The 25,241-nt window shown below is 38.0% G+C and overlaps 1 protein-coding gene across 3 annotated transcripts; it reads right to left on the bottom strand.

The window, feature by feature from the left end:
• Nucleotides 1-11,650: 11,650 nt before the first annotated feature.
• On the bottom strand, nt 11,651-25,117 carry Mas (trypsin-like serine protease domain-containing protein masquerade). Of its 3 annotated transcripts, none has more exons than XM_076443060.1 (11): nt 24,524-25,117; nt 19,802-20,115; nt 19,063-19,096; nt 18,519-18,979; nt 17,976-18,158; nt 17,420-17,576; nt 17,164-17,343; nt 16,657-16,912; nt 16,312-16,589; nt 15,568-15,722; nt 11,651-15,285 (listed from the first exon to the last, which is right to left on the bottom strand). In XM_076443060.1, exons 2-11 carry the CDS (start codon nt 19,994-19,996, stop codon nt 15,118-15,120), a joined length of 2,067 nt encoding a protein of 688 aa, XP_076299175.1. In that variant the 5' UTR covers nt 19,997-20,115; nt 24,524-25,117; the 3' UTR covers nt 11,651-15,117. The 3 variants fall into 3 exon arrangements, with proteins under 3 accessions (XP_076299175.1, XP_076299173.1, XP_076299174.1); XM_076443058.1 differs by lacking the exon at nt 24,524-25,117 and adding an exon at nt 23,988-24,435 and having other exon boundaries at nt 11,652-15,285; XM_076443059.1 differs by lacking the exon at nt 24,524-25,117 and adding an exon at nt 23,988-24,432 and having other exon boundaries at nt 11,653-15,285; nt 17,420-17,540.
• Between the last annotated feature and the right edge of the window lie 124 nt (nt 25,118-25,241).

Raw genomic sequence — 25,241 nt, 5'->3', positions numbered from 1 at the left:
GTTTAGGAAGACTGTCGAGTAAAACTACTTTCTTTATTTCGCGAGTACGTGTCCAGAGGATTTGTAACACTTTAAACGAACCATTCTGCGCGCGACGTGCCCGTGAAACAATAAAAATATGATCAAAGAAGCACTACAACTGGAAACTTGCCAAACGTGTACTGGCCACCTAAATCGTACCTCGTTAATTAATTCCTTATGATTTATTATGTGAAACATCTAGCGACGAACAGACTCTACTTGCTTCAGCTGTGAAACAACATTGTTTACCGTTGAAACCACAATTATTGACATAATTGTATTGTGCTTCCAGTTGCAGCTGTTATTCGTAGGCGACCGACAGCGAGTAACAAAGTTTTTACATCAATTCCTTCAGGATCAGATTAACAAATTTATTTATCGATAAATTATCTGAAAGGGAAAAAGAAATTCTCTCCGCGAAGTAGAAAATTGAATTAATCGGAAAGACTGTGGAAACTGTATTAATTTACGAGTTACATGATTCAATTTCTGTGCGATATTGTCCGGCCGCTAAATGAATTCGTACGTTTAATAGGTGTGCAAAGAAACGTGCGGCGCATTAATGAAATTGAAATTATCGATCTCGATGTGCACGATTTTACAAGTGCAGATAACGACCGTGGGGGATATGCGGCGGAAATAATAAGAAACCATAGGACAATGGAAACCTTTATTATTTTTGACAAATGTTTAATTTGTAAGAGGAGGATTTATTGCTCTCACACTTTCATACAGAGTCGCCGGATGAAGGGAGAGAATACGAATTGAGGGGAAAAATTATCCTCTCCCTGCCAGTACCGAATTAGTCACGTGACACGTGCACGACAGAGACGGAACGCGTCACGTGACCCAGGGAAAGCGTGGGGAATAGTGTCGTGGAAGGGGAAGGTAGAGTGTGGACACAAGTCTTAATCTGGCGACTCCACTTTCATGCTTTGCCGTTATTAGTTGACTTACAAACTGAAGTATAAATACAGCTTACCATTTACTTTTTATTATATTATTTTTTTATTATTTTTATATTTCTACCGGGATCCTCATTTGTTACTTATATTAGTACTTTTACTGATATTAAAGAAAAGGTTGTCGAAACCTATTAATTATATTATTTTGCTGAAGAGATATATTACATATTTTCCAATTGAGAACTGTACTTGATAACGGTGCACGATATTTATGTTTTTCTATTACGAGCATTCGTGTTATACAAAACTAGCAATTAGTACAAAAAAGAAGATACATAATAACTTTTGTCTGGAACGTTACGGACCTTGCATTATTACAATAGGTATTAAAATAAGTATTATAATACTTCATTACACAACGCAGCGTTTCCTTTGTCGCAGAAACATTCAGCGCCAGCTTCCCTTTTGTGAAATCTTTATTTGTAATGTCTTATTTTCTTGTTTCAAAGTCTGTTATTCTCGCTAGTTTACTTTTCTTGAAACATTTTTATGTATCTCGAATTACGAGCAAAACGTATATTCATGTTCTTCTTTGAAATAAGACTCTGGAAATATTGATTTTTTTAAATCGACAGAGAGAGTGTTCAAATATTTTTTGTATTTAGTAAGAAATGTGTCACAATTGAAAATTGTAGGGAAATATGCAAATGCATAAACAATGGACGAGAAGCTTCGCAGCAGTTCACTTTTTTAACTGGCCAAACTGCCGACATGTTTGCCTTTCAGCCGTGCACTTAGAAGATTCGTCACCGTCATTTTTCCGCCCGTGTCCTGTTTGTTGACGCGTTCAATGGAGTTTATCTCGTAGTTTCTATCTACTTTTTCGTGATTGCAGACGCGTCTTGTCAACATTTATTCGCTTTCAAGTGGCAGATGTTACGATAAAGTAGTTAATCAAAGTTAAGGTCTGCGCCAATACAACTTGCGAAATTCTCATAAATACTTCACGGTACTTAAAATATTTTGTCAGACTCGTATAACTAATCTCTGCATCGAGATTTCTGGAGCGAGCACAGAACTTTTTCCTGACAGACGTAAAATCTACTTATCTAGAGCAGAGGTTCCCAACCTTTTTCGTACATTAACCCCTTTTAAACGAATGATTGTCTTCATCGACCCCCTCACATTTTTCTCTATAATATACAGCATACAATATAACCATAAAACTAACAATTGTACATAAAAATCTTGAGGATAACAATTTGACTAAGAATATGAACACAAAATTAGAAAAAAGTGGTTTGTTAGATTTCTAAATTGTAGAGAGAGGTGATATTTTGAAAAATTGTCATGTGAAATCATTTCCAATTTAAATTTATTGATATTAATTCTGCAATGCTATCCCAGGATCGCTCATGATCCTATTAAAAATTTACTGTACACTGATTTGCAAGACAATTGCACAAATATGAGATTTCTTTTGAACATTTGGGTTTGTAATCTTGAACCATAAATCCAAAAGTATTTTAGTAAATTTTGACTGAATTTTTTTCCGGAGTTAGAAAGAAAGAGATTATTATCCTGAACTATATGAAATTCCAATTTAATGATAACTGGCATATATTTTGCAGGGTGCTGCTGAAAATGGTCATACGATCCAAACTTTCTAATTCTACAGACAATTTTATTCGTAACATTTCCGACCAAAAAAAATGTTCAGTTTCAAAAGTAGAAGCATCAAGCTTTAAAGTGAGAGTCTAGGTATATTATATTATATTTTCCAACGAAATTATCCTTTAATGTGTTGAAATACTTTTTATGTACAATCGAGAGACGAAAAATTGACAAATTAAAATTGGAGCGCGCAAGTGGGAAATTCTGGCCAGCCGATTCTATTGCGAAGGCGACGACCCTAATCATTGCTCCGAAAAAATTGTTTCCCCGGCAGAGAGGCAGTTGTCCTGAAAATATAGTTCTCCCTGCTTCGGGTGAAAGTCTAATTTCAAATTCCTGTTACGCACGCCGAAAGCGAATCTGCTCTGCAGATCAGCTGGTCCTTTTATTCGTTTCCATCATTCTTTCCTCCGTCGCCGAGCTCGGCCGTCTTCATTCATCGTCTCAACAGTTCCAATCCTGTATTCCAGAGGACCGTCAAACGGCCCTCAGAAATTCATTTTACCGTCAGTTTCTCGGCACTTCGGAGTGGAACTGAATTCGTGTACAATAAGGAGGGGTAATACCGTCCCGAAACGAAATTCGGACCATGTGAATTAACAAGGATGTTTCATTAGTGTGTGTGATTCTATACTTATAGAATCAGAGGTGTCGAACTTCTCCGCCGGGAGCCAGAGAACCCCCACTACCAATGCGACGGTTCTCTCACTATGGAAAAGGACAGCTATCCCCACTCTACCCTTCCCCTTCTACAACGATCTTCCCTTCGCTCCCGCCACAGCCCGGTCGCGTCATGCGTTCGTATTGGCAGAGAGAGGGTAACTGTATTCCCCCCTCAATTCCAGTCAATTCTTTGTAATCAGCTTCGTTTCCAATTAAAATTTTTTACCAGCTACATTGTGCCGTGGCAGTGAAAAGAAAACAGGCGCACAAGTGAGGAAATGGTTTGCTCTACTTTAACAGAAACAATTGCAGCTTAAAGTACATGTAAAGAGTGGCGTCAGAAGTTCCAGAGTTAAAATTTTTATATTTTCAATCAAGCATATCTAAAATGAATTGATTCATTGATTTGTCAAACACAAAATGGTATAATGGCCAGTGTTAATATAGAAATTTTTATAAATAATATTCGTCCATATAAACTTGTTTCTACAAAAGAAAGAGGAAATAAGTGACCTTGAGGTTAAGAAATGTCGATTGACAAGCAATCGAAGACACTAACCCGATTTTAACATAGAAAGTAACGTTGTAACTCTGGCAGAAATTGAGCCAAGATCATATCAGTGCCTCACAATGGTGTATTATTGATTCAACGACAGAGATTGATGTCAAAGAAAGTTAAATTGAATTCAATTTTTAACGACCTCCGCGCCAGCCTCGTCTTGGGAATTGAAATGAACTTATGGGGCTGTATCGGAATTAATATACCAGTGTTTTTGCATTTTTCATTCTGCCTTTACGTAGGCTACCATTGTCATATTTGAAATAGAAATTGTTTTCCAACAAACGTAATTAATATTCTAATTAATATCTCCATGTGTATAATCTTTATTGTTTTATTGTAATAATTTCTTAAAATATTATTACTCCTCTGTGTAAATCTATGATTATCATAATTTTGTACGATTATTTATACATTAAAATTTTCATCCCGATTCGCATCTTCCACGCAATTTATTGGAACGGATCTATGCGTGGAAACCGAAAATCAGTCGCACACGGAGTATATGTTTTCATTACGTGTTGCTTGAATTTCGTCTTTCCGGTAAAATGATGTTAAAGATTAATTAACCAGATACTGGATGCGCGAATCGATCGCATCTATGGAGGCTCGACTGGTTGTTGACTTGAATGGACTTCGACTAGGAAGCCAAATCCTCACAAGCTTGATATGATTTACTACTAAAATCATTGTTCTGAGATAAACAATGGAATTCTTGTCTTAGATCCATAAAACCCGCAGTCTACTGATGAATAGAAATGCGACACAAGTCGTTGTGAGATATTTTAGGGGTTTTTTGGAGTTGACACTCGAAATTATAGCAGCTCCCTGTTAAAATGTTTGATGCGCAAGCATCGTAAAAGCTTCCTGAAGCTTCGGTCAATGTTCGGGAGCGTGCAAACACAGCCAACTCAAATAAGAATATGCAATCTTGCGGACAAAAGGATAAACACGATTCGCAAACTTATCTGGGTTATGCAGTTGCTAAAAACTTGCTTATACCAACATACACGGGCTGCAGCGGTAACTTTGATCATCTTAACTATCTCCGATAGTCCCACAGTTATGAACAAACATATATCCACGAAAGCAGCCGAGAAATCGAGTCAAAAGTCACATTTTAAGTCTATCATATATATTATTGCAGATTTTCGATATGTTTTAATATTTCTTAATTGGATCAATGACTTTTCAACACCCTAAAATGACTTTTTCTTACAGTCAGTGCTTCAAAATTGTAATATAAATAATTACAATAACAGCGTAATAATTATTGCAATAACAGTATCATAATATTAGAATCCTTATTATAATAATGTCACAGTAACATAGTCGGGCTAAAAGCAAAGTTTCATCTCGCGACTTATGATCGCGAGACGTTCCAACGCGAGAGGAACGAATAAATCATGAAGAGTTTACAACAGAACTAGTGAAATCCTTTTTATAAAACTCCGCCTTGAAAAGATTTAAACAGAAATAGACAGAAAAGAAACTCGACCATCCACACCGATATGCGACATTTGCGAGAAAGAAAAATTCGGAGCGGATTATGAAGATAAACAGAGGAAGAGGCGAACACAGGAAGGTGCGTAATCAAATTGCAAAGGGGAAATTCGAAAAACAAGAGAAACTTCTGTCATCAGAATTGCTGTTTCAGTCTGTTATTTACGTCCTACGTCAATCGGTGATGAAGGATGTCCAGTGCCGACGTGACGCGTGTTGCAAAACTATATCATTTGTATTTTGATAATGATACATGATTTCTAACTTTTATCACTATGGTTCCCGCACTATCGACTATTTCATATTGCCCCTACCGTGCTTTGCCTCACGTGACTGCGAGGTTACAGATTCCTATAATCTCCCCACCCTACTCCTACACAGGAATTTGGTGGGGAGCAGTGTCGCCAGAAGCTACCGAAACGGGTAGATTCTTCCTCTCTTCCTTTTCCCCTTCCACTATCCCATTCCACTACCGTGAGCACACTCCAACGTCCCTCACTAACACCGTAGACCACTTATCAGAGAGGGGGTAAACTGTATTCCCCTCGATCTGGCGACACTGGTGGGGAGAACCCAGGAGTGGAGAGAGGAGTCGTTTGTGGCGTACTGCTTACGTTTACTCTACATTATTACAAGCAAACCAGGTGAGCAAATATTTAGTTACTCGTTGTACACTCCAGCTCAAGAGAAACAAATTTTTTCATATGTAGATGTTTCATTGGAAATATTACATCTACATGTATATTACAGCAGGACCTCGATTAATCGGATCCCGATTATGAACATATATTCGTTTAAATATAATTGTATTATGAAGGGAAATAAATTTTGAAATATAAAACATTTATTTTGGAATATAATGTACATTTTAATTATTTCCCTCGGGTCTCGATTATCCATCGAGACTAAATTTATCCAGGCTGTTTGTGTCTCCCGATCAAGGTTAATCGCGAGATCCTACTGTATGTTAAAATAAAATTATTACAACTAACACAAGAGGTTTTCGTGAAGATATTTTGTTTCTTCTGAAATTCTAATTTACTCGAACCTTTCGGGAGTGTATATTAGGATGGGTGGGTCTAAGGTTGGTATAAATTTTTCGGGACACACATACACTCGTACATATGACCGCTAAGCTGAAGGACTCCCGGGTATGGTTAGTCGAGAATGTGAATACGTAAAAGGGTTGCTCTCTCAGGGAAGAGTAGCATATAATCCCTTCGACCGACATTTCCACGTGCCCGACTTCGAGTCATCGACGAGTAGTTTCGAGGTCTTTTGGGGACCATCCTGGCGATTTAATCGCGACACCGAGAGCCTCGTTTCATCCTCTCGTGTGTCCGCTCACCCTCAAACGGACGGAAGGCCTACTCCTTCACAAGAACCTGTCCCGAGTTAGTTCGATTGGGCCGCGATCCCTTCGGGGTAAATTCTTATCGCGTACAACCTTGAAATTCTTTCGACATCCACGGAAACCAGATTACATCGGCTACGTAATTCGTCATAAGCGTCAATGCTGACTCACCAAATCGGACGGAAGGTTCGGTGGTTATGTATCCGGTATGGCTAATCTTTTTCCATCGAATCTGCTGACTAGTGTCTTTCCCGCGAAGAAATTACTCAACTTATTGATAAAGCTTTACCTTAGGTTGTCCCAAAAGATTATATAAAAATGCTCGACTACAGTTGTGGGATAATTTAAAGGGATGGTGCTCCATGACAATATAAGACGAAAATGAAGAAGAATTGCAATTACAACTTCATTTTTTGGTTATTCACAATTAAAACAAGTCGGTGTCCTGAAGGACTTGCACTCTCCTTCTTAGCTACATATCTTTAAAAGTCTGTATATCTGTTCACACGTGTAAATGGGAGATCATAAAATTGGTTAAATGTGGTTCACGTGTACACAGAGTACGAGAAGAACCCTTTGCGAAGGGTGAGGCATTCGAGCAATCGCGAGTAGTGCTTGTAAACACAGAAGCAACTATTGCAGAAGTTATTAAATCCTCGCCCTTGAATTCCCGACTGGATTTCACTGTTAATCGATAAGTACGAGCAGCCTTTCGACCCTAATGCAATATTTGCGTCGCTGTCTGTTCTAATTATGCAGATGCACAGGTATAATTAGTATAGTCGGTATAAGTATCGATACTTACCTCCGGAAACTAGCACAATTTCCGTTATTTACAGATGTCTGGAATAAACATCTGATGAACTATTGTACATGTGTCACATATTAAAAAATATTGATAATATAGGGCGTTCCAAAAATGTTCTACTTCCGTGAAAGAGATGATTCCTCAGATTATTTGAAGTAACTTTTTCCTTTGCGGAAATGTTCACCGCGGCTTTGTTAACGAGATATTAACGAAAAACACGGACCAATCACAACGCAACTACAACAGTCGAATTCCGGTTCGACCAATGCCAACGCCAGATTCAGCGCGCGCTATGAATGGTAGCCATGCTCTGATTGGTCTGTGCTTTTCGTTAATAACTCCTGAACGAAGACGCGGAGAACATTTTCGCAAAGGAAAAAGTTATTTCGAATGACCTCAGGAATCGCTCTTTGCAAGGGAATAGATTTTTGGTACACCCAGTATATAGATGCTTAACGACAGATACGCTAAAAAGAATATCTTTGCGTTTCATTTTCTAACAGAATTCTGCTGGCATACTGGAAAATTTCTAAAGTAATGATTTATAAACAATGATTAAATATACCCTGTAGTTGAAAAACGTGCGAGCTCGGTTTAAATAAAGAAGTTCAGAAACTGTTGTCATGGAAGTATAGAAGACTCGCCCTTTTTATAATACATCATAGAATTTCGTTGACGTCAAGCGATTATTATATTCGATAATGGGATCGATAAGTTTATAAAAATAATGTGATGAATGACGGAAGTGTACGACTATTTATAAATTGGTAGACAATCGTTATGAACGAAGCGACTGTTTCTTCGAGTTTTTATGATCTAATTTTGACCAGTGCTGGTTTTATCAAGTACTGGTCAGCAATACTAATGATAGCGACGATTTAATTACTCAATTGAATACACTAGGTAATTATTACACTATATGGAAGAATCAGATTTTCTAGCATAATCTCTTGCAGAAATTGAGATCCGCGTATCCGATATGATAATCACGAACGGACAACATAGCTTCTTCCCTATTCCGCTACAGGGAAGTATACCGATCAGAATATGTAACCTCAAATTTCCAATAGTCCGGCTATCGAAAATCTGTTCTACCTCCGAGTTTAGTGACCGGAAGGAGCATTACAAGGTCTTTTTTCCTCACCTTTTGCATGGATGAAAATCCAACTTTCAAGCGGCAACGGGGAAAAAAGTACTAAAAATATTTCGCTAAAGGAGAAGACGTTCGTACCACGAATCCTCTCTCCGTTTTATCTTTTATTCCTCCGCAATCTACTTTTATGGTGCTATTGCATTTTTTAGTCACTCCTATCACGTGAAAAACTTGAAAGCCGTACTGAGGACGCATCATTTTTACTCTTCACAGTTTTCAATAGTAAATGTCAGTGTAAACATTCAATCGTATGCAAAAGCAAAATTTTTCTCTGAATTAATTTATTACATGTTCCGAGATTGAATCTTCCCCTTTCCCTTTTAGGAATCGCCAGATGAGGAGAGGGAGCACGAATTAAGGGGAAAAATTTGCCCCTCTTTGCCAGTACGTGGGGGATAGCGTCGTACAAGGGTAAGGTAGATTGGGGACACAAGTCTTAGACGACTCTGAGCGAAATTCTACGGCAACGATGAAGCCTAGTGAGTGAGAGAAGTACCTATTTGTTTAAACAAACTCATCACAGTTCAAATATCGACGATTTCTCGAGAAGAGGAAATTTAGTGTTCAAATACTTTTTGGATCCATTGCAAATACCGAAAAACTCAACGACGCGAGCAGACCAATATATTTTTCGTTTACAGAGAAAACAATGGAACTAGATTCGCCGGGTAATTGAATTCGACGAAAGCTAGTTCGTCTTTCAAACGAAATCACGGCAGATAAAAAGTGCGTGCTCTTCGAGAGGGAGAAAATGGAATTGCACCGGCCAATACCTTTACCCAGACTGATGCAATTTTTCTATCGCAACAGAACTTTCGCGATTCCTGCATAACAGCATACGTCCTCGTGAGAAGAAAACCTGAAGGTGTTTTAATTTTGTTTATTCAGTCCCCAAGGGATGAAGTAAGACGATTTTAGTTAATTGTTGCTAACTAGACTCAGCACACAGTAATTACAATAATGCAATTACAACTCTCCAACGTTTCGTGACGAATTTTGTGTCGAAATCGAAGAACTTTCAGATTTTCAAAGTTAAAACACGTTCCTACCATAATACCTACCTCTGTCTCATTTGTATCGAAAGTTCTTTGATTTTAACACAAAATTCACCAGTTTTCCTCACTGTGCGCCGCGCGCCGCTATTCCCTCACGTTTCCCCCACGACCCGGTCACGTGACGCATTTCGTCTCTGTCACGTGACTAATCCGGTACTGGCAGAGAGAGGGTAACTTTTTCCCCTCAATTCGTGCTCCCTCCCCTCATCCGGTGACTCTGAGATAACGTGATCACGCTATGGTAGAGATTTGTACTTATTAATTCTTCGGACACTGAATTTAAAACATGAATGCAGTGTAAAATGGAGGTAAAGGGGAAGGACGCTGCAGGATAAGATTGAAGGAAGCACAGAAAGGGGATGGAGAGAACAAGACCGAGGGAGATCGAGAACATGTGGGGGTAGAACATGCATCGAATATTGTGTATCGGAAATCGATGTTCCCACGCCTGTTGCCGCAATGCATGCACATTTGTTTGATTTCATGAAAGTGTGCATTGTGTGTAGGTGCGTGCGCAATGCAGCCAATTTTTGACCTCCGGCCACGAACTCCTCGCGACATGCAATTTGTGTTCTGACATTTGATCTTTCCTGCCGCTGCATTTAAACAGATTTAAGCCTCAGATAGAAACGAGATTAACGTTGTTGACCGCGCCAATGGGTTTTTGCACTATGTTCTCTGAAGTAATGCAACAAGATTGGAGAACTCTGATTGGGCGACGCACAGCGGAGTATTTGGCCGTAAAAAATATAAAATTTTTGCTTTCCGAGAGAGAGAGAGAGAAAGAGAGATAGTTGAATATATAGAAAATAATATTCCAATACCTTTTTACTTTATTTTATTCAACTATACTTTTTTTATTTTATTCAACTATTCGACCCACTGTTTCGAAGGCGTCAATTATTAATTTCCTGGCGATAAATTTCAATGAGAAGTTGTGCAATCACAGGTGCAATAAAAATATCAATGGTTCTAGAGAAAATTCTGTTGAAAATACATTTTGAGAAAGTGATGAACAACCGCCTCGTCATTTCAGAATGTCTTTATGTGTCATAGAACATGTATATCAGTGCGTTTAACAATACATTACGGGGATATTACTGCGCAATCGTATATTAATCCATTCTGTAACTAATTTCCTACGTGACGACCACAATTTCGTAGCGCTCAAATCAACCAGCATTACGATAGACCGTGACGCAAATGCTTAGGCGCGAATAGCGAGCACATATCGCGATTTAAAAATCATTCGAATTATATTTCTGTTATTATGAAATTTAGCACATGTACGTAAACTTTTGGTGATTGAATTTATATACAATCGCTGTACATAGTATATGCGCATAGGCGACGCCCGTGAAGCAAACGTTTTGTAAATTATTATGTGTACTTGAGATTGCAGCAATGTGATATTACTTTACGGCGCATTTTATGACGCGTCAGAGAATCCTCCATTTAAATTTTAAATGACGCGTTAGACTGTATAAACAACGCGGGCGAAAGTTTATTATCCTGATTAAGCTTTCCGATGTGCCGAATTACGCCGCCAACTCTATTATCGAATAATGTATGAAGTGCATTAATGCTATAGCTCTGCCAGCACCACCTGTATACATAGAATGGCCAGCGAACAAGAATGCATTGCTCCCACAATGTTAATCGTTTACACATGCACAGATCTTATAAATATGTACTAAAAATTCATTTTTTTCACTTCTGTTAAATCGAAATAAAATTCTATTCTTTTCTTATCAACATTGAAGCATTTTCAATAAAACAAAAAAACATTGAAATTTTAAGTTTTCCTTTTTCTTCGGCAAAATTATTAAGAAGAAAAAGGCATTAATTATTGTAGCTACAAAATTGAAAGCAAGAGATTGAAGAATAAACTTTAGACATCGATACATTTTAATATTATCTATGTATCATAGATATATTTGCTTAATGAACATTTGTCTCTATATTCATTGACAGCATGAAACACAGTGTTCGGTGTTTTATGGTGATAATCGATTCTCAAATAGCAGAAATGTATCTGCATATTGACATACATGCGCGCGTCAGCCATAATCCATTTAGGTCAAGTGTCTCTTGTACCGTTGCATAATAACATTTGGCTAATGGTAGTTGAACCTGTTAGGATCATTGTCTTCGAGGATCAAGGAGGCTCAGAGACGGTACGGCTTTTCCTGCCATTCGTATTCCGGAATGTCCCTACAGCACCCCTTCTGGTCACTTTGGTTTACCGAAGCCGCTCTATTGGCGATTTACAATTAGAGTAGGGTTCAGATTGGCGCTAAGGGTTTACCCTGGATCAATATAAATTCTATCCGACCGTTATTTCTCCTTTTGCTTATTTCGTTCAGGAAATCATTCGGGGGGTTGCGATCTTCGATTGACTGTCGAAGGTGGTGACGTAGTACATTGTACGCATTCGAGACGAGATATTCAATAGCCAAGCAAAGTCTTCCCTCGCATAGTGTGACTGTCGTCTCTACGGATAGTGTTACTTTTTTATCTCCACTATAAGTAAAGTTGTGTTATTTTGCAAACGTCTGTGTTCTGCACGGAGAAATATCGTGTAGGTACACTATTTTTTCATGACTGTGTCTACCGCGCCGACCGCTCCGAAAGTACAAAGGAAGCCGAACGTAGAAAAGGACAGCATGCAAACACGAATCGCGCTCTCCTTCCTTGCGCCCGAAACTTTAATCGTCAATTAAACCACTAAATACAGTTGAAATTATATAATCTTCAGTGTGATTTTAATCAGAAAAATACCACCATGCCTTTTGAGATTTTTTATTTGACAATTATTGAAATTATAAAGGCATTTTCATGGGAATGTATTGAATATATTTTTTTACTCCAGTATATATTATAGTAAAAATCTCACAAAATATAAATAAATTTAATCTTGTTATTTTTCTAATACTATACACATCAGTCACTTTTTATGGTCGGTAGGTTTAGTGTTAATTGACGGTGTGGAGTAACTTTAAGACATAGCAGAGGACACCGAGTGAAAAAGAAAGAGAAACGCGACGATCGGCAAAAATTCAAAAGTTATTGTATCGTTTAAAATACCAATGCGTTGCTAACTTTTTTTATTTTCAACTTTCTTCTTATACAACCTTTCTCAAGATGTTTAATACTTTGAGAACATAATTTTCGAGATGTTAAGCTGTTTATTTAAACATATGCTAATGTATAGCTAAAATATATATGATATATGTTAACACATTGTTTTTGGACGGTCTTTTCATCAATCCACCCCCTAAAGCGGGAAAATTTTTCAGATTCGTGTTTACAATCGCGAAACGATTGACAATATAATTATGACTTACCTACTACATGTCTCACAATGGTTGGCGCCTAATTTTTACTGTACAACGCGTTTTAAGTGTCTCTTGTTCTCTACCAACAGAATGCAAAAGACCCGTTTAATCGTCTGCCGCAAACAATGTGTTAAAATAATCTAGGAATGTTCAGGCGAATTTCCTGCATTGACCTAATGCAGAACATCTCGGAAAGAGAATCGCGCATTACTGACAAGGGAAGAACACCAAGTGTCCGACTTCGATTTTGATAATCTTTTGTGAGACGTTGGTATATGGTTCCCTATATAAGGATGTCTGTACAATATTAGGTGTAATTACTCAATAGTTTTAAAGATATAAACAATTAAATGATTTGCAGCTCAAGTTTTCGAAGTTCCATTGTTTACATCTTTAAAACTATTGAGTAACTACACCTAATATTTTGCAGACATCATTAGGGATCCATATACCATCGTCTCACAAAAGATTATCAAAATCAAAGTCGGACACTTGTGGTCTTTCCCTTGTGAGATACTTAATAAAATAACAAATTCCGCGCAGAAAAGTGCATAGTGCCACCATCTAGCGGCGGAAACAGCAAACTCAAAAACAGAAAAAATTCAATAACTCGAGAACCAGTGGTTCAAATTTAATGTTTTCTTTTGGCTTAACATATACTCACAGTGAAAAGCTGCACCAAACGGATATCTCGGAATCTCATAATTATGCGCGGTTATGGTTTTTGAAAAATGAGTTCTGCATGAAACAGCTTCGCCGTGAAACAGCTTAGCTGTGGAGCCTCCGAACTAAACCTGCCAAATACTCCCTAAAACAGCACAAATATGCATATGCACGAAGTCACAGCATAGTGGTATTTAAACAGTGAAAGCTATATTTAATGATTTCATTTTCTAATAACTATGTAGAAAACATACTATACATTAATCGCCATCGTTTGTTGCTTAAATATATACTATTGAATTTAATTTCATATAGCATGAATTTATAATTACTGAAATTAAATATCGATTACTATATGAGACATGAAACTAATTTGTTTTCTGTGAAATTGGCCTCTGTTCATCTCGCGAAGCTTAATATAAATAAATAACATGCATATATTTTCCCTATTATAAATTCTCAATAATTGTTGCACTAATTAACACCATATATTGCGTAAAAAATATCTTTGTTACCTAGTATTGACGCACTTGATGGCACGATTACTCGAAGAAACATAATAAATTAATCTTAAAAGAGAATTTTCGTGTAACTAATTTACAAAAGCGAGATATTGTACATTTTGTATAAATAAAAAATAGAAATTTCGGAAATACGCCTTAAAAATTTTGAACGTCAACAATACAAGTTTCTATTCAAAATTAGACATTAATGATTGATAACTGCCTCAAAAAATTCATACTTATTTCTTGTCTTTAGAGTTGTTACACTGAAATCCTCTCCGCACATAACTCACCAATAATTTCTATGAAATTTTGTATGAATATTTAAGATACCATAAACTTTCGTTTATTCTATGCTACGATCGCAATTAGACTTAATTGAACAAACAGTTTTCTTTTCAAAGACACATTCAAACAAACTATTCTTTTACCACACACAGTATGTACAAATTATTGCAGTTTTCTAATATTAGTATGTTTTTGTATTATTTTAAAAACACACAACCCAAGCTTCATCCAGAGTTCATTCAACGTAAAAATTTTGCTGAAATGATATTTTTATATTTTCGGCGAAAATAACTAGAATGATCTAAACCTATACATTGATCGAATATCTTCAAAACATTCAATAAACGAAAGTTTACACCGTTGCTACACACGATTACATAAAATATAATAAAATTTCGTTTAATTTGTTAAAGCTAAGACGTTTACGTTAAACATGTCACAAATATTGTAACATTTTCTGAAGTCTAATTCGCCGTAATGTATTTATATAATACATTGAAAACAAAATTCTTTTCGCAATCTCTGCTAGACACGCAGCAAAACATGCTACGTCACCAAGCGCGTGAAGGTACTACACGTCTTCTTAATAAATAAATCTCTCAATTTTTATAAATACATTGTATAACAAAGCTAAAGGTTGTTTACAGAAATGATTTGGTTAATCCAGCCAATGAACGCTGAAACTTTCACATAAACGCCAGGAACATCCAATCTACCACAACCGAAACCCCATGAAACAAGTCCAGCCAATTCATAGAATCCATCATCTTGACACACTAGAGGTCCTCCTCCGTCTCCCTATAGATAATACAAGATATCAATTAAAACTTTATTCTTTAACAAATATATAGAAAAGTTGTTAATTCAACTGAGAAAGTGGTATATTCATGTTACACAAGTCGGTTTTGATAAGCCTCATGAAAATAAATAAAAACTACACCATGGCAATGTAATGTAAAATTGTTAATTGCGTTTATATTAATACGAGTGTTACTGTGGAAATAAAATAAAAATTGATTAGCAATACGTATATCAATATGTATATTTAAAATCTAAAAGATTTCTTGCGGTTATTATTACCTGGCACGCATCATTTCCCTGTTCACCACCGGCACAGAAGCTACTGGCCGGTAGAATGAAGATCTTCTCAGTGACTGCATTTACTTTTCTTATACATTCAGCATCGCTTACAATTGGTATTTCAGCTTCTCGTACCCGAAGAGGAATGGGACCAGCTACCAGAAAGTGTTGTAAATTGATTAAAACAATTTCGAGATATTGTATTTGCTGAGCGCTTACAAGAAGGCCCCTGGCAGGAATAGGGTAACGTAGGCAAGAATGCGTGCCCGATTCGTTAGCTTGGAAGGGGCGCGCCTTCTATTGGCCGAAGCGGTCACACACACACTACTACTGCTATACAGAACGATAGACCCCTCTCTTGCCTCTGTGCCGTCCCGAGGACTTTCTTGTGGGCGCTCAGTAGTACATGTATTATTCATTCTCAATCCTAGAACTCTTCTTTTTCTTAAATAATATTTGGTCCCCTCATCAGGGTCTCAAATCCATTAACCCTCTATTCCGCTCTCACTAACGCCTAATTTTAGCGGGGCCTACAGTTTATTAAGGTGGGTTCTTGGGGCACCACGGTTTAGATATCACATGAAAACCTTTTTCTAATGAAAATATTTTTTTCAGAGGTGCCGGCGGGATTCGAACCCGGGACCACAGTGTTCGTAGCCGCGAGCCTAATCCACTTGAGCCACTGCGCGCTCTTCCTATAACTCTTATCAAAAACTATCAAAGAAATCTCTTGTAAATCTGTACCTTCGCCCATGTATCCGTAACCAGTGACAGTACACCGCTTGCCAGCTGTGTGACTAACTCCTCGTGCAGGTAAACACACCAGGCAAACACCATCCTTGAGCTCTGCCTGTCCATGAAGTTTCAACAGTGCTATGTCGTTATCCAGTGTCTGACTATTGTGATTGTGATGAATGTAAGTAGTTGCGACCCGTAAGGTTTGAGCACCAGGACTCCCATACTTCCGTGTCAAATCGTGATCTCCAACCCTCACGTATATTGCGTCTCCGGATCTCACAATGCTGCGAACGATCATTACATATTAGAACAATTACAAGTGATAATTACTTTAGCGAGCATAGAACTTACTTTGTAACACAATGCGCTGCTGTAAGAACCCACTGTGTGCCAATAAGTGCACCACCGCACAGATATTGATTGAGTGAATTGATTAGAGCAACTTGCCAACACCATTCGTTTGCATCGGCATCCTCTCCTCCAACCACGCGTGCTCCTCTTTCCAAGCTACGTGCCTGGATTGGTCCACGAGAAGTTCCTTTGACACCGCATACATACTTACTGTACACAGGACTTCTCACGGTTGTCGTCATCGTCGTTGTTTCATCTGTAACATCAACATCAATTTCATTTCTTGCCTGTCAAAATCTCCCACTACTTCATTCCGCTAAGGTGGGCGGAAATGTTCCCCCACTATTTGACACGGTCGACGGTCGTACCGCTAGAAGTGCTTCAGTGGGGGAACGGACTGATTGATGGTAAGGGGAACCGTGTGGCTCGCGACGAAGAAGAAGTTGGACAGGACTATCTCAGGACATCCGTGCTGACAGCAAAAATCAATCTTATGTCATAACTTACACATCATCGTTGTGAGTGGCGTTGTGTACGGCCTCGACGTAACATACATCGTATCATTTCTATTATTCAGAACTGGTTCGCTCGAGTTTCCACCACTGAATTCCCGAATCAACGATTTCGGTGCGCAACATTGATGTCCTTGTTTCTTGCATTTGAATAAACTTGTTAACTCGGCGTTTCCTTTAAATAATACAAAATATTTTTCCCATGATTGATTGATATGTGTTTTATTAAGATTTAATAAACAAGTACTTACTGAAACAAGTGAAAGACAAGTAAGAAACGATACAGGAACCAGGACATTCTGGGCGAGGATCCGGTGGCAATAACACCGTCGTCATCGGTGGCCTTGTATGCTTCGGCCTCGGCCTTGGAGTCTGATACGAAGAAGATGGTGTCACTACGTTTATTCTCTACGTACCAATGTTTAATTTCAGTCCTTTTCAAATATGGATTATCCGTTATCATACTTTTCATTATGTATTGGTGCCTTTGAAATGTTACATAGCAGTGGTCCTCAATCTTTTATACGTTACCCACTCGTTGGAAATATAATGTAACTGACGCTCCCGAGGAGACCCATTTGTGTAGCTCATTTTGACAAATTATTTAAATAAAACCTACCCTGCTTCGGCTTCCGAGATTCCAAAGTGATCTTTGTTTTTTTATATATAGAAATGTATATGTTTTTATCTAGGTAGCTGTGCAGCCTATTTCGAGACGACTTGATTGACCTATGACACGTTTCCGAAGGTCGTTCAAGATCATTCGTTGAGAACCACTGTCGTAGGGAGCTAACGAAGTAGCATTACCTGCGGCGGGCTTCTCGTGTTGTCGCAACAGATAGATCCAGATTGACAAGTGGATGTCTTCGGTATTATCACATTCGGTCGTTCACAAAAGGCTGCCATAAGTGTTAATAAACAGAATCCCGGACACGGTTGCAGTTTCGGCTGCGGCGACTTCGTCGTTGGCCGAATGGTCGTTGTAGTTTCCTAATTATTTATCCAAGTGGTTAATCCAAGTGGTTAATAAACAGACATTCAATTACTACAGTAAAGTCGCGGTCTTGCTCTCATCCCCTGTTCCGAGCAGGGACAGAGATCGTGTGGGGGAACTATTTTTTATGACTGCGTCGACCACGCCGAAAATATTACACAAAGGATGCCAAAAAGGACAGCATGTGAACACGGACCGCGCGTCCGAAGGTGCAACGACCGAGGCAGCTGAAGTTTCTTAGCCCCTCGCGGGGATGCCCCCCAGTGGAAGAGATAGGCGAAGGGACCGATCGTGGAGATCTTCAGGGAGCTAGATCGCGACTTTACTGTATTACTAAGGACCAGTTATTTTGTTACCGTTTTCAAAAACGCATCGATGACGCAACAGGATCCGTCGTCAGGACATTCGGCATCGCCATCTACCTTGTCACAGAGAAGAGCGAAGAAACCACTAACGCATTCGCCTTTGCACGGGTTCTTCGCCGTGATCTTCGGCCTTATCGTTGTCGTTGACTGTTTCGTCATCGGGATCGTCGTAGCCAGTGCGGTTGTAGTCGTGCTCATCGAAGTGGAGGAGTTTGGTTTCGCGAATGGGAAGGACGAGGATACTTTCTGCAATGTGCCGATGCCGGTCATCTGGTCGAAACGGGTCGAATTTGTTCGGTCGATCACCAACAATTCTGGCGGCGGGGTATTCCCGAACGCGTCTCTCGAGAGGCAACATTTGAACCCCGGCTTGCATAGGTTGTCTATCGTCAAAACAGCGTCGCAATAATCCGCAATTGTCTCGGCCATGCAATACCCATTACACGCTTTCGCTGCAAAAATAAATGTTTGTTCGGTAAAAGGAACACACATAAATGGTACATGCATACATAATGATAAAATAAAAGGTACATACACGACGTCTTGTTCACCGTTTCCGTCTGACTATCCTGAAAAATAAAAGAGGCGTACATTTAATACACGGGACGTTCGACTACGTGTCGTAGATACATGTAAATAGATGATCAGCCAAAACAAAAAATATTTCATCGAGAAACTCATTTTCAATTACTAAAATACTAATTTAGGGACGTAGGGCTACGCGAAGACCGGACTCGTCGCACATCGTCGGCAATATGAAAATTGCCCATGTCCAAAAAAGTAAATTTTACAGGAGGCGAAAAAAAATAATTTAAAGTGAAACTATTTTGCTTAGACACTAATTAAAGCAGTTAACAAAGAATTACCCTCAAACCGTAGAAACTGAAGTACCTAACAAGGCGAAGGTAAAAACCCAATTATCATAAAAAATGGACTTAGGTAGTTTTCAAATGAGGCCGACGACATGTCAAGTTTACCGTTCTGAGTAACCTCCGACAGATTTTAGCCGTCGCTTAACAAGGTTTCAGTTTTTTTAATTAATTCTTAAAAATTACCTACGTAGAATAATTAGGATCAAAGGGTAGAAAATGTTGGGTTGGAACGCGAAAGTTCGTAGCGTTTGTAAATGAAAATTGAAATTTATCGAAGTAGCTTCTCATGTTATTGAACAAACATGAATAAAAACCTTAATTTTATCTTCGACTCTTAATTTTAAAACGCTACGAACTTTCTTTCCAACCCAAAATAGCTATAGTATTGTATTGTTCACTTACAGAGGTGGTTTTCACCGGGGCCACTGACGTCGTTGGTGTTGTGGTTGTAGGTGGGGGAGGAGGTGTGGTGACGTTGACAGACGTCATCGCCGTTTTAGCGGTGGTGAGCATAATCGACGTTGGACTATCATATTCGACAAGATTCTCGGTGGAAGTTTCGGTACCGTTTATCGGTGTCTCGATGCAACATCGCATGCTACTGGGGCATTGTACATGCTCGAGTACTTCGTAGCATATCAAGGTTGCGAACGCGTGCACACATACTCCTGGACAGTCCGCACTGTTAGCTGTACTCGTTATCGAGTCTAACAAACCTGTAACATACCAAGGAGTGTTATCAAAACAATGTCTCTTTAATGTAAAAACGTCGTTTATTTATTTATGTAAGGAAGCTGTTGCTGTTCATCTTTCAATCACAGTTATTGTTTCACATTATTTTTATACACTATCAAACTGTTATTATTTTTTTTACGCTCAAGGTCATTTGAAGATCATAGTATTATGGGTCATTGGACTTGACTCGACCTCAGCTATCGTGTGTTCACGACAAAAATATCTGCAGTTGCGTTAAAAAGAAAAGAAAACTGCGGTGACATTTGATTGTAAAATGTTTGAAGAAAAGAATGGCCTTGAGAAAATTGTTTCGTCTAAAGAGTACATACCGTGCGATTCCTTTTCATAACAATTCTTATTGTTAGAGCAAACGATCGCTCTCAAATATAGAAAGTCAGCATAAATGAGAAATGAATTTATAGTGAGATTCTTCGTTTCTTGGGGGTGTGATTTATCTATGGGAAATAATATGGCTACCACGCATTCCCAACATTAACTGTATATCGGATGCAGGTGCGAAGGTACCGTGCGCCGACAGGAATTCCTGCATACGTAATCCTATGCTCTACTTATAAAACAAAATGATCAAGGATGGCTAAACTTAATCTTGATATTCGTTGCATCCTATGTTAAATAGAAGAAGACTTTTCTCCGCGGATTCTTATTCTACGTAGATAAATGAAGAAACTGTTGTACAGTCATTTTTTAATATTTGATGGGATATCCTCTGTTATTTATAACTTGTTGCAATCGTCTTTACTAATTTTTCTAAACGGTTTAATGTTTACCCACGTTATCTACAGTAATTCTGTCGATTGATGTATATTCGATGTTTAAAATTCGTTGAATTTCATTTTTAATTTTAATCACTTTAGGACAATTATATGTATGATCCTGTGCCTGGGTAATTTGCGGCTCGCGAGCCGCAGACGTCTCCTCCCCCAACTCCTAGATCCTCCCCACTAAACTCCTGTGGAGTGTAGGAGTGGGGGAACAGGAACACTGATAGTGGAAGCCGTGAAGCGTCATAAATTACTAATACTCGAATATCAAAATGTATCATGAATAAAGAAACGGTTAAATAAGCATCATTTATTAAGATTAATTGTATATAAGATAAGAATAAAACAAATGATTATGCAAATTAATACAATTGAAACACGACACTTATTTGAGATTTCTTAGCGAACAATGAATGGCTAACAATAAGTAGAATACATGAGTTTCAGCAAAATATGTGTCGAGTGAGAAAATTAAGAGTTAAATGCTAATTGTAAGACCGAAAGCCGATGAAAGTTCGGTAAAAGTGATAAATACAGTCGAGCTATTTCCGGCATGCGAGTAAATGAACTTGAGAAAATTCGCACGGAACCGTAACCGCCATAGAGTTTCTAGCTGTGTTCATTTTGGCAGGCATAACGGCCCAAACAAACATAACGGTAGTTAATTAAACAGCTCGGCTCCGTCGCGTAGCCGCGTTCGGTATGTACACGTGCCTCTTCTAACGTAATCGTTTTAGACCGAAGGCCAATGACAGCCGTAAATTTCATTTTGTATTCATCCGTGATACACGCTATTCTATCTCGAAATATTTCTGAATCGTTTAACCATTATTGAATCGAGGTTTAATCATGTAGGAGTATAATATGCGTACTTTCGTTTAAGTATTTCGTAAGTATAGTATTCTTTTACTATATTATAATATACAATATCATATTTACTATATTATATTTGTTCTTGTAGAACCTATTTTTACAATAATTATAATAATATACAGTATACAAAAGTTATTCTGCTTCAACTGTATCAATCAATTTAGTTTTGCTCTTATTAATAAAATTTATTATCTTTTTGATTACTTTTGATTTCATGCAAATGATCTCGTTTATACGCGGGGGAGCTTCGCGAACTGTTGGAAAAGACAACCAATTTGAGCAGAGTCGCCAGATCAGGGGAATTGACTCAAATTGAGGGGAAAAAGTTACCCTCCCTCCGCCAGTATCAGATTCGTCACGTGACATCGTGACACACGCACGACAGAGACGAAACGCGTCACGTGACCGGGCTTTGGTGGAAGCGTGGGGGAATAACGTTGTAGAAGGGGAGGGTAGAGTGGGACACTTAAATCTAATCTAATTGTTGTTTGAATCGGCTGGCGCGTCTGTTCATGACCGACCAATTCTACTTCCTGCAAATACTAGAGCACGCGAACCCAACGGACCTTCAAACTCACTTTTCTCGAAAACGAAAACATACAAAAAGATATCCTGCATTTTTTAATGTGTTTTCTAGTAGAAACTGGTCAAAATACATTTTTCAAGTTATTACTAGTTTTTGGCATGTATAACAAGTTCAATATTATTTTGCAAACTAATTAGATGTTGCATACATGTTATTGAACGTATCCTGAAATGATATGTAGAAACAAGGTTGCAATATCAAGAGAATGAAAATTATGTAAATCTGAATATGTGTGCTATCATTTCGTCACACAATGTGTGTACGTAGTACCGCCTAATCGTCACACGGTTTTCAAGTTCAGGAACGATCTTCTCGGCGCGACGCGCGACACGACGCGACGCGTCGCGGCAGTGAACTTCAGCGTCATCCGCATTGCATTGTACGAGTCTTAACTGGGACAGTCGCATCCAGATACTACCTACTACCTACTATTGACTACCTAGTACATACCTACCTACTACTACCTACTGTCTGTACAAGCGTACACAGCGTACGTTTGCGCACGCCAATTTCTATTTCTCGAAACCTCTTCTGCTATGAACTAATTTTATTTACTCCTTAGCACTACCTTCCAATTATTCTTTAACGACTAATTAACGATTGTAAACACCTATTCAATTTTGTTAACCCCTTGCCTTACAATATCGTATCTGACTCGTGATGAATATTCTGAACAGATTCTGATAAAAATGTGTGTTAATAATTTCCTTTGAACCGAAATAAAATTCTATTTTGGTTTTGTTATTATACAGTTATTGGAGAACATATAGGCATACAATTTATATCAATTTTCTCCTTTTTTACGAAATTATACGATCTATAAAAAAGTTCTAATCACTGAAACCGTAACATAAATCGTAGGGCAAGGAGTTGATTGCAATTCGAAGGTAGATAATTTGGTTAATAATTTGTAGTCAATTAATAGAATATTTATTGTGGATGCACATTGCAATCTGCAATAAACCTTTATCAAGTTGATTTATACTTTTGTATTAATAAATCATTAGTTATGAATATTATATTCATTCATTTGAAATGTTTGTGAAAAGCACGAGATTGTAATTAAATATTTTATGTGACCATGCTTATCGAAATTTATCACAGACGTCTATTAGTAAACGGACTTGGTCATTATCCAAATATATGATTTGAAAAGTGATAGTGAACCCTTCACGACCAGCCATAACAATAACAAACAGTAACGCATTGCGCGAATAACCTACTGAAAACTTCAAATAATGTTTCTCGAAACACTTTTCCTTAGCTGCTTGACGAAAGTAAGTATTAATTATTGGAGCGTTACATTCATAAAATATTCGACCGATCATGATCTGGAGATGTTTAATTACCAATAGTTTCGGGAATTTTTCAAGTAAGACTAATTAATAAAATCAAATTGAAGAGCTGTCTATCGTATCAACCATCAACGAAACGATTTTACTATTTCCACCGGCGAGACAAATTGTATAAATAAATGAAACTGACAAAACCCAAGTAAGACGATAAAAAGCACTGTATAATAGAAACGTACACGGGGTCCCAGATTAATTTAATATGTTTTTATCGTTTCTTTGTTATAAGAGTAAAAGAGAATTCGATCAGGAATATTTACTTGACAGCAAGCTGCCAGCCAAAGAGTCATCGTCTTGAGCAATCGATCCCGTAAGTATGAGAAAAAGGACGATGGCCCCGGGGCCTGTTCGCAGTATCATCTTCAGCAGCCTCCCACGTTCGTGTCCAGTTCACTATCTCTGTTCCCTCTCGGTGGATTCGAAGTGGCGGCCGCGAAACAGTCAGAAGAAGACGCACTGTGTCGTTATCCGACAATGTCCGACAGGTTGGAACACGTGCGTGTCAAACTACTTCACCGCGAGAGTTCGGCAGCCACGGTATTATGCGAACCCGCATCGCCTGCTTGGCTTGTTTGACTGACTGACTGACTAACTGGGGAGGTGCCGGGGCCCACTTGTGGGTCAGGGTGCGGGCCCCCTCTTTTGCGATTTGCTCGAGAAAAGGAGAGAAAAAACGAACCCGGAGAAGTAGAGAGAACTACACCGACCGACCTCGCTGGGAATCAGTCAAACCGTTGGAGTGGGAAGGGGGCAGGGGAGGGGGAGGGGATGTTTGGTATGAATATTCGATACACACCGGAAAAACTTATTGCATCTTTCGGCTGTCCCTCTCGTCTTCAACTATACATTTGTTTTATTCTCCGCCTTTGGTATTGTTGTATTTGGTATTTGGTGTAGCAACTTTGGCCTCAAATCTATTTTATTCTCTGTTTCCAACGTTATATCCTACACACGAATCATTATCATTTATGTATTTACAGTGACTCATACGAATTTTCTCAAAAGTAATAGTAGACATTCACAGTTATCACATTTACATGCTACGTCTACTTCCAGAAAGCTACAAATCAATTTTATTTTAAATTATACATTAATCTACTCTGCAGCACATTCTTTGTAATTATTAATATTTATATTTATATTCTTGAATTATCTATTGCACTTTGTTCAGTTATTAGAATAGAATAGAAATAGAAATTTTAGAATAGAAATTTGTTTATAGAAAATGCATTTAAATTTATTCTGTATTTTTGTACTGTACTGTAGTTACTGAATTTTACAATTGGTATATTCACTATGGTAAACTGTATTTTTTCAATGTTAAAAATTGTTGCATACATTTGCTCAAAGTACATATACAAAACTTCGAATTTTATACTAAATCGAACCAAATACACTGCAATAGAGTTCTACAAACTGTATAATTGAAATAAATAAATGTTACGGAACAATTTTCACGCGTCATTATTATTTGAAAACTATGTGTAAACAAAAGTATGAGACTATACATTCAA

Source organism: Lasioglossum baleicum, chromosome 18 (assembly GCF_051020765.1).
Source record: "Lasioglossum baleicum chromosome 18, iyLasBale1, whole genome shotgun sequence".
Classification (NCBI taxonomy): Eukaryota; Metazoa; Arthropoda; class Insecta; order Hymenoptera; family Halictidae; genus Lasioglossum; species Lasioglossum baleicum.
This window is presented reverse-complemented; position numbering and strand designations above follow the sequence as displayed.

What these genes read in the sequence shown, in the direction of transcription:
- Mas (XM_076443058.1), bottom strand. Translation starts at nt 24,087, where the DNA reads ATGATACTGCGAACAGGCCCCGGGGCCATCGTCCTTTTTCTCATACTT. An exon ending in ACACGAGAAGCCCGCCGCAG is followed by an intron (nt 17,577 to 17,975) that starts GTAATGCTACTT and finishes ATTGGTACGTAG; the next exon opens with AGAATAAACGTAGTGACACC. An exon ending in TTACGGATACATGGGCGAAG is followed by an intron (nt 15,723 to 16,311) that starts GTACAGATTTAC and finishes ACTTTCTGGTAG; the next exon opens with CTGGTCCCATTCCTCTTCGG.